General features: G+C 36.4%; 1 protein-coding gene across 1 annotated transcript; it reads right to left on the minus strand.

The window, feature by feature from the left end:
• Positions 1 to 205: 205 nt before the first annotated feature.
• Positions 206 to 8,459, minus strand: LOC130726005 (protein ROOT HAIR DEFECTIVE 3 homolog 2). Its single transcript, XM_057577207.1, has 22 exons — positions 8,141 to 8,459; positions 7,760 to 7,826; positions 7,512 to 7,614; positions 6,578 to 6,648; positions 6,041 to 6,104; positions 5,898 to 5,963; positions 5,757 to 5,804; positions 5,604 to 5,666; positions 5,444 to 5,500; positions 5,054 to 5,212; positions 4,915 to 4,983; positions 4,734 to 4,825; positions 4,152 to 4,230; positions 3,814 to 3,979; positions 3,482 to 3,606; positions 3,115 to 3,377; positions 2,424 to 2,520; positions 2,140 to 2,313; positions 1,956 to 2,060; positions 1,279 to 1,373; positions 1,088 to 1,184; positions 206 to 719 (listed from the first exon to the last, which is right to left on the minus strand). Exons 1-22 carry the CDS (start codon positions 8,295 to 8,297, stop codon positions 438 to 440), a joined length of 2,499 nt encoding a protein of 832 aa, XP_057433190.1. The 5' UTR covers positions 8,298 to 8,459; the 3' UTR covers positions 206 to 437.
• Between the last annotated feature and the right edge of the window lie 1,058 nt (positions 8,460 to 9,517).

The following is a 9,517-nucleotide window of genomic DNA, read 5'->3' on the forward strand; positions in this document are numbered from 1 at the left end:
GTCAAAGACATGTTAAACATAATCGGACCTTATTACTAATTGGACCCAGGGACCCATCAGATTGGATTGATGACAGGGTTTTGGTAATCTGATTTTGCAATTCTGCAATTTCAGTCTCTACAATTTCATTTATTACAATACAATGCATGGTGAGAAAGAAGCAAATGCGATTATGGCAAAAGTGGTCCTTTGCTGCATTAATGAATTCATCAGAATATCAACATTTTAAAGTTGTTAAAATTCAAAGGAGAATTAGTTTGCAGTACTATATTCAGTCACTATAGGACGGATAATATTTTGAAGTAGAACCCAAATAGGGGTCCTTCACATAGTCAGATCAATTTACACTATAGTAAACGAAAGCAAAAATACAATACAAAACTTATCTGGGTAAGCACCCTAACTAGTGGATAATCTATTCTGATGCCAACTTCAACTTAAATTTTCTCAACTTCTGTAACGTTTGTTCTTTGCCTGTGAGACAAGTTTGTCGTTGAGTATTCACTATCATCTCCAGATGAGCTAACACTAGACACAGCCGAATTTGAACTTGATACTCGATCAGGTTTTTGCACTTGATTTCTGTATATCTGAGTTGCTGAACTTTGTGGTTGTGTTCCTTGAGGTGCTGGATTCCCTTGAGCTTCTTCAGCTAGACGTTTAAGAAGGTTCATGACTGTGGGAAGAAACTTTGATGAAATGGAGAGTAACCCAGGTAGCTGCAAAAAAAAACATAAATAAACAAAAATAAGAGAGGGCTAGTCATCTTGGTAGCTGGAATCGTTCAACCATCTCTTATGTTATATTCATCACTGCTACTTCAAAATTCACTTCCAAGAAAACAACTTCAACAGGAAAAAAAGAGTTCGAATTGCAAACCCTACTGACCATATATTTAGTTAATAGCAGAACTTTTGCGTTGTACAATGTTGTTATTTTGAAAAAATTGACACGATAAACAATTTAGTGCCTGTGTTAAGGTGTTGTCCATAGCATGAATGTAAGAATACAGAAATACCATTGCCCCGAATTTGAGCATCCACCTGCTGGTAAAGTAAAACAAAATAAAAAGTCCATCCATACTCACAGCGCCATGTCGAAACTCTCCAGCTATGTCCATTTGTATCCAAACGGCCTTTACGACTAGATAAACAACAAATATAACCAACAGGTAGAGAGGATTCCTGTTTCACATACAAGTCAGCAGATGTAATTATTAAACTGGTGGAAAAGGGGTCCAATAAAGAAATAATTCAAGATTTAGGAAGTGATATTTACTTTAGAAGCAACATGAACTCATTAAAACCAAGAACGACCATTGCCATGATTGCCCATGGAGGAGGCAACCAATTGTTACTTCGCTTGTAGGCCTCCTGAATCCAGAACCAAAAAGAAAAGGAAATAACTCCTTAGTTAGTATACCTGGATTTAGATAAAGGGCCATGGCAAAGAGAAAGGACAAGAATGGCATTTTCATAGAATAGGTAGCTAAATAAAACAAAAGGACAAAAAATGATTTAATACTTGACTACAGGATAACTTTTGTGGAACTGCCTGATGATTCAATTTTGTATACTTTCATGGAAAAGCTCTCCAAAAAAATTAAGATGTTAGGTTAAAGTACATAATGGTTCTATATTTCTAACATACCCCCTAACACACAAATTATTTTCCCTTGAAACATGGACAATGCATATGCCCACTCTACTTTTAATTGAATTTTAACTTCATTTCAGAAAAAGGGGTGGTAAGGATTGAACTCCTAATCACACAATCATAAGGCCATTGTACCATATCCAATGACCAATTATCAAAAAGATTAAGTTGATCAAGGCACATGAATGTTTTCTTATCTCTAACATAAACTGCAGAATAGTTGGGTAAAACTACAGAAAATTTGAATTATTAAAGGGAAAGAGAACAAAGTGGACAAGAATATAATCTTAAGATTTTACCTGAGCTGAAATAGCTTGGGTGACAGTATACTCAGTTTCACCCTGGAATTGTCTCCACAAAGACTTGCACTGCACTGGAGTGATAAGTACACCTCCAGGAGAAACCTACATTTTTATATAGATTCTCAAATATAAATTATGATTGCAACACTATCAGGGAATCACAAATATCACTATATACTACCTCCTCCCACGTGCTTGAAGCCAGAGGATCCACAGAAGCTTCTCTACTTGTATATTGTGAAGATGATGCAGTAACAGTTTTATTATCTATGAGCGATGAATGAAGTACACTTTCAATACGATCTGGCTTCTCATCCAGGCGTATAGCAGCCAGATCTGATAGAAGCTTCAGCGACTGATACATGGCAGAAGAAGATATTTTACATAGTGCTAAAAAAGTTATTTCCAGTAAAATTTCAGGTATGAGCAAGCTGAAAATTAATCATTGAAGTTGCAATCAATTACCGCAGAGCGAGCATCCCTTGTAATTGCTCTGATATCTTCCTTCCCAGTCCAAACCCTAGGTAGTGAATCACTGTCATGATTGAATACTGTGGAGAACCTGAAATTGATTACAGAAGCCAGTAAGCCACCAAATCAATCTGAAAGTTGAATAACATCAAACAGGAATAGAGCAATTTCTTTCATCATAAAAGTAAGGGAAAGTGCCAAGTACAACAAAGGGTGTCCTCCAAAACAAACAAATGGAAACAAATAACAACCAAGCCTTATATTGTTTGATTGGATCAGTTACATGGATCTCTTTCAAATACCAAAATCTAAGGTGTAAAACCATTTAAAGCAACACCTTTTTTATGGGTTTCCCATTAAGTTTTCTCAAGTCTTTCTGTACTGCTCTAATCAGATAAATGCAAATCTTCTGTCTCTCTGCTTGTCTAACCAATAAACGGTTGGAAATCACCCATTAGCAGAACAAAGTACAATACCTAAAAACTTCATGTGATCAAACCTACAGAAACTTGTGCTTCTGGTATTCGATCCCAACAAAAGGCATCAATGAATACAAAAATTAGCAGAGCATCGTGACTTATTTCAATCCTTACAACCCCCGAGTTAAATCAATCAATCAATTTACATAATGCAAACCCAAGATTCACCAAATAGATGAGTATAGATATCTTTAAAACCCTGTTACCTATCTTTCATGCGAATAAGAATCTTTCCAGCTTCTTCTCTTGCTTTATTTTCCACCACTTTTCTTCCATGGTCCCTTAAGGTTTGTTGCATTCTTTCAATTGTTTCTTCATCAAGCTCAAAACCAGCAATGGAAGTTAAAAATTTTGATACAACAGCTTCAGTCTCACGTTTAAGAAGTTTTCTGATAGAAAGCCAAGTGTCTTTTCCCCCAGCTTCAAAGAGGGACTCAACAGGCTCAGCCAATGCCTTGACTAGTTGTGTCTGCAAAAGATACTTCTAATTTAGTGGTTGATGGATATATTGCAGGAATAAATAATATATGACTCAGCTCAACCAATTAATCTCCATTTTTGAGACAATATCACCTCAAAGCTAGTCATTATCTCTGATAATTTTGCACTGCGCACAGATGAAGCGTGTGAATCAATATCTCGACGAAGTTTGTCTCGCACTTTTGAAGCACCCCAATTGGCCTGTCTTATAGCAGCGTCTGAAAATTGCAAATCATAATTAATTGGAAAATGTACATCTTAAAATAATAAAGGCAGGGAGAGAATGACACCTAATATAAACTCAAAAAGCAAATGGACACTCAAGCTAACATTGGCACCCCAATTTTTGGTTAATTGTGAAACATGCATATAAATAACAGGTGATCATACATAAGCTATTTAGAACAATCCTATCTGATAATTACCAGCAGATCCTTTATCAAACTCGAGCATAATAGACTGAGTCCACCTGTGAACAGATGAAGCGAACCCTTCACCATTGTTTAGTGATTGATCCAGCTTAGTCTTGAAATCATCTAGAGCTTTAGAACGTAGGTGCCCCAACATTGTTGTATAAGCAGGGTGTACAAACTGAAAAGTTGACAAACAAAAAAATTGCATTGCATTTTAGCTTGAGGTTTTCAAAGAGACTTGAGTTCAGTTCAACATCCCATAGCTGCTTTATCAAAATTCAGCCCAAAGGAGTCAAAAGTCAAAGTTATAATTAGAAATAAAGCCATAAAAAACTAGCAGGCAGCCTTACATCCAATGCATTTGATTCCAATTGCTTTCGTTTTGCATTTCTCACAGCTTCATCAAAGAACATTGCCTCCTCATCATATCTGTTGAAAGCATATATTATCAACATATGAAAAGGAAAGTTTAAAACTTTAGCAGACAATTAAATAATCTAGAACTATTATACACCAAATTAACACCGTCATCATAAATTTAGGAAAAAAATAGTTTTAATGACTAGTTGCATCCTTGTAAGCTTCCAAGGAGAAATGCACATAAAATGCACTCTGCAATCTGTTGGTTTTTCATTCTTTTATTGGTAATGTTATTGTTCAAACATGTATGTTTGTACACAATTGCAAAACTTAAGAAAACTCCAAATAGGGTAAATAGATTTAGCAAAGAAGTGAAAATCTCCTGGGTAATCCCCCCTGAAAAAAAAAGCACCACAATTTAATTCAAAAATCACATTTCTTCAATGACCCATAAAACATACACAAGTTATAGGAGTTGGGGGAAAACTGATTTAATTCAGAAATTAAACAGAAAATCAAGTAGTTATTGCACATAAGTTTTTCTTAGACTGAAAACAGCATCTGGAACTTACTGAGAAAGGTAGGTATCAATAATGGAGCTCAACTTTTCCCCAAAACCTCGTACGGGGCCTGATTCAACAGCTTCCTCCAATTCCAACCAACCCTAAACCAAATCCATTCATGTGATGACTGATTTTAAAAATAAACTGGTGCAACATACAAAGTTACAATGGAGGGGAAATGGACCAGCACCTCGTCAGTACGTAGATGACTGAATTTTTCATCAGCTATCTCTTCACAACGCACAGTTGCAACCATTACCTGTTAAAAATGACAAATTGATAAGAAAACCAAACCACTGTTACATCTGAAAAATGACATAATAGGAAACCTTATGAGCCGGAAGATCAAGATCCTTGTTCTCTCGTATAACGTTCCATATTTGCTGTGCACTAATGGAAAAAGCAGACGCAGGCACAACACCACGCCGATCACCGGCAAGGCCTCCAGGCGCTACAGAATGGAAGAAACGCTGCCTTAATTGAGCAACCTGAATGAGAAGAGAAAGTACAACATTGATCTACACCATATAGCCCAGATAATGAAAGAACACAAGATGGAAATTTTCAATATTTGCAGGAATCTTCAAAATTTCAATATTTTCATAAATATTTATTGGCATAAAATAATCAATCAAAAGAACCAAGTCTGAAAGCAATAGAACTTAGAAATCACTGCAGAATGAACAAATTCCTAAAAGAAATGGATCATGAAAGGGTACCTCCTCCTTAAACTTATCCTCCTTGTCCTCATAGCTTGACAATCCAGTAACCTCCACCTTCATTTGAAGAGAGAATAATCAAATACCGGAGTATATAAGTAAACAGTTAAAGAGGTATGAGAAAAGGGTAGATGGATAGATCTTGGATAGATCTTCTTACATTAAAAAATTCACTGAGAGGAGTATTTTTGTGAGCTTGGGGTTTTGAAACTGCATCCCAAATCTGAAGAATGCATACAATGTCAAAAAGTGATGAAAACAAGGAAGAAACCAAACAAATGGGGAAAGCTAAGAAATTAAAAGGAAATATCACCTTTTGAATATCTTCTCTCAGAATAGGCTCCAAATTTTCCATCGGTGTCTGCATAGACATCCAGAAACATCGGAAAACGTTATAAGATAGAGGTATAGAACAGAGGGGTGCATTATCAAGAAAGGAGCAAGAGTTGCAGACCTTTGATTTATCACGAATAACAAAAAGCAATGTTGTCTTGCGGGGACTGAATAAACGCATCATCACCTACAAATAAAAGACAAGTTGAAGTTTAGAGACACATACTGAATTCCAACCAGAAGCAAGCCCATGCTGCAAACTACCTGAAAAACTGTTTTTAAAAGAGGCTTATTGGCTGCTTGTTCTCGACCAATATCATGACACCACCTGTGAAGAAACAAATCTTCAATAATTGTTCAAAATAGATTAAAATATGACTGCGTATATGTACTGTAAGCTCTCATAACCCATGAAACAACTGACTACTAATTTGTCTCAAAAAAAGGAAATAAGAAAAATGATTTGGAAGGATTGTAAAGTACGGTGATATAGGAAAAGAAAAAGGAAAATGCCTTTATGGCTTTATGCATATCATCTACTTATACACCTCCCATTATGAAATGAATTACATTGTATTACATGCTATACTCACCATATAAATTTCAATGATCCCAAGTGTCAGGTACATTAGGTATGAGCAAGATTATTATGAAACATAAGTTACTAGAACAAACATTAAATGCACCAAGTTAGACTAAAAGATTTGAGATTCAACCTGGACTACGCCTAACTTGAAGGATCACCTAAGAATATGATTCATTTAATCAATTATATGCAATAATCTAGACCTAAAAACTTACATGTTTATCAGAACAATATCTGATACTGCTAAAGCAAAAAGAGCGCTCTGTTTCTCAAAAGCGGTATCATCCTGATAAAAAAAAGAAAGATATAGTGAGATCTTATATAGATGCAACAAAGAGAGAGAGAACAGCTCCATGATATAAAATATGTACACCATGTAAACCAAGACAGATATAGATGAACATGCAATCAGATTTGTCAGTCAAAGAGAAGCTAGAACCTAGTCTTAAGGGGCACTGAGAGCATACATTTACAAAATCCAACTCCAAACATAGGGATCATGTATGATACAAAGACAATGTACTGATGTGTTTAAATAGTGGCATAAAATTTTCATTTATAAATAAAACAGAAAAAGGATGAATCTTACATGACACTAAGAGGTAGCTTTAAAACTCCAAAAAAGAATTTTCAAATGAGAACCTTTGGTAGTTGGAGGGAGAGGTGTCATTTGATTATAGGACATTGTGGTTTCATTTGATCTGTATAGCTAATCCTATCTAGTGGTAAAGATGTCTGACTGTTCAAACATTCAAAATAATTTGACCACAAGAAGAACTAGATGCAGCAAAAACAAGGACTTAATACTCCCAACTCAAATAGTGGATCAAAATCAGGGGCGTATCCAGGATTTTATCGTTGGGGAACCAAAATAAATTATAACAAACTATAAAATCTCTATGTGGGGCAGACTAAAAATTAAAAATATTTCTATGCAAAAATACATATAGTCGATAAGAAATTAAAATTCTTGGGGGTCGTAGCCTGCCAGCCCCCCTTTAGAGTTAGATACGCCCCTGATCAAAATCAATATCCGCTAATGAATCATCGAATGAAACTGATTTACCATGCACATGATTTTTACCTAAACCAATAACAGTTGTGTGAAAATAACAGCGTACATTAAAAAAAGCAGTACAGAATCAGTACCTCACCCCTCTCCCTTCCATCAGTGCCCTCTAAATCCATAGCAACAGTGCAAGGCTCAATTCCAACACACTTGGCTATCCAAATGCCCTTAGTCGTTTGCGATCTACAACAACATGATATTCAATTACTTCATCATAAAATAAAACTTAACAGGCAGCATGAATGACAACATTCAGTTTTCATCTATTGTTCTCTCTCTATCCTTCCAATGTTCTTCTCTCTGCCAACAATAATTTAGAAAAGCTAACCTTCCCCTGAAAGCATCCATCTCCCTGAAACTTGTGTGGAAAAGATGATTCATCAATGTACTCTTCCCTGCTCAATTCACAAAATAAAACCACAAGTTCAGAAACTGTACTAGTTTGACAATCCATGAAAAAACTGCAAAATCAGAAACGGATAATAAAAGCATCTCCAATTTATAACCCTAACACTGTTTCAGATTCGTAGAACTGAAAACCGCTCATTCTACTGATTCACTACTCACTTCAACTAAACCTAAACCAAGAAGCAGTAGAATCACGAAATTCAAGTAACAAAACTTCAGAGCAAGCTCGGAAACGGTGATTGAAGTCACCGATCCATTGACTACAACTACAAGTTCATTCAGGAACGAAAGCACAACGCACCGCTGCTTTGAGGACCCATGATGGCGACGACGGCGTAGGAGAGGCCACAAGCGGCGAGGCTGGAGGTTTTGATGAAAGTGTCGAGGCCGGCGACGTTGAAGGTGCCGTCGCCGTCGATGAGCTGCGTGGCGTGGCAATCGTCGTCGATTCTCGCCATGGATCGGAGTGAAGTTCAGATCTCTCTGACTTGGATCTGTGATTCGTTGATTGTGGTGCGACTCTTTCACTGCACTGTTTACAAGAGAAGAGAAGAATAAACGAGACGTGAAGTTTGTGTTTGTTGGCTTCTGTTTGACGTTGCTCCACGACACGTGTGTTGTTTCTACTCATTTCCAATCAAGTGAATCACCTCACCTTACTCATGCTATTCCCTCCTTTATTTTCCATTTTAATTAACAATCACTCTCATCATTACTTCATTATTCAATATTGATTGTTTCTTATTAATTAAATTAAGGTCCCAACTAGGGTGCTTCATGGTTTTTACTTTTTTTATAATAATATAAAAAGAATAATTTTCCAGAAAAAGTAAAATATAAAATATTTTGTCGTGTTAGGTTACTGTGGCGGCGATGTTGGTGAAAGTCGTCTCAGATTGTGGAAACTGTCAAAAAAAAAGAAAATTATTTTCAGGTTAAGTCAAATGTTGTTGCGGGTGGGCAGGTGACAGGTTGGAACTCGCTCCTTACCATATGAGTTATGTTGGTTAGATTGGTCAAGGGGAGGCATGTTGCGGGTGTAGGGGACAACCTAGGCAAAAATCTTGTCAAACCAAGCGACAACTTGAAGGCACCTCGAACTAGGCGAGTTCCTCTCATAAGCTTCATAGGGCGGCAGACGTTCATATAAATACCTCCTCACACACTCAACATTTCACCACTTCATTACTTCACTTCTCACCACTTCATTACTTCACTTCTCAATATTTGGTCAATTGTAAGAATTGTCGTTATCTTGAAGTTAGTTCATTAGTTTTGTATTTATTTACTAAGTGAGTTTTTTTATAAAGGTCTAACAAATGACTGCCGAAAGAATGATTAATCATGGACAAATTAATTCAGAGATTGTACGACCACACCTTCATATTGTTGGACTTTATAAGCTAATTGTAGTTTAAGATATTCTTACACTTACATATGCTTGTGGGTGAGTGCATTATCATTGTACAAGACGTTGCTTTGCAGGTTGGCTTAAGGATTGATGGCTAAGCAGTTGTTGGGGTAGCATTGAGTCGCGGGGCACCACTTGTACAAAATTTAATGCAACAGACTCCATATGAGAAGGACTTTAATGGAGGCCGGTTGGAGATGAATTGTCTAAATCATAATTTTAAAAATTGCAAGATCGTGTTCATAACGCTTTGAAGCCAGAGTATTT

The sequence above is a fragment of the Lotus japonicus genome, chromosome 6, assembly GCF_012489685.1.
Source record: "Lotus japonicus ecotype B-129 chromosome 6, LjGifu_v1.2".
NCBI lineage: Eukaryota > Viridiplantae > Streptophyta > Magnoliopsida > Fabales > Fabaceae > Lotus > Lotus japonicus.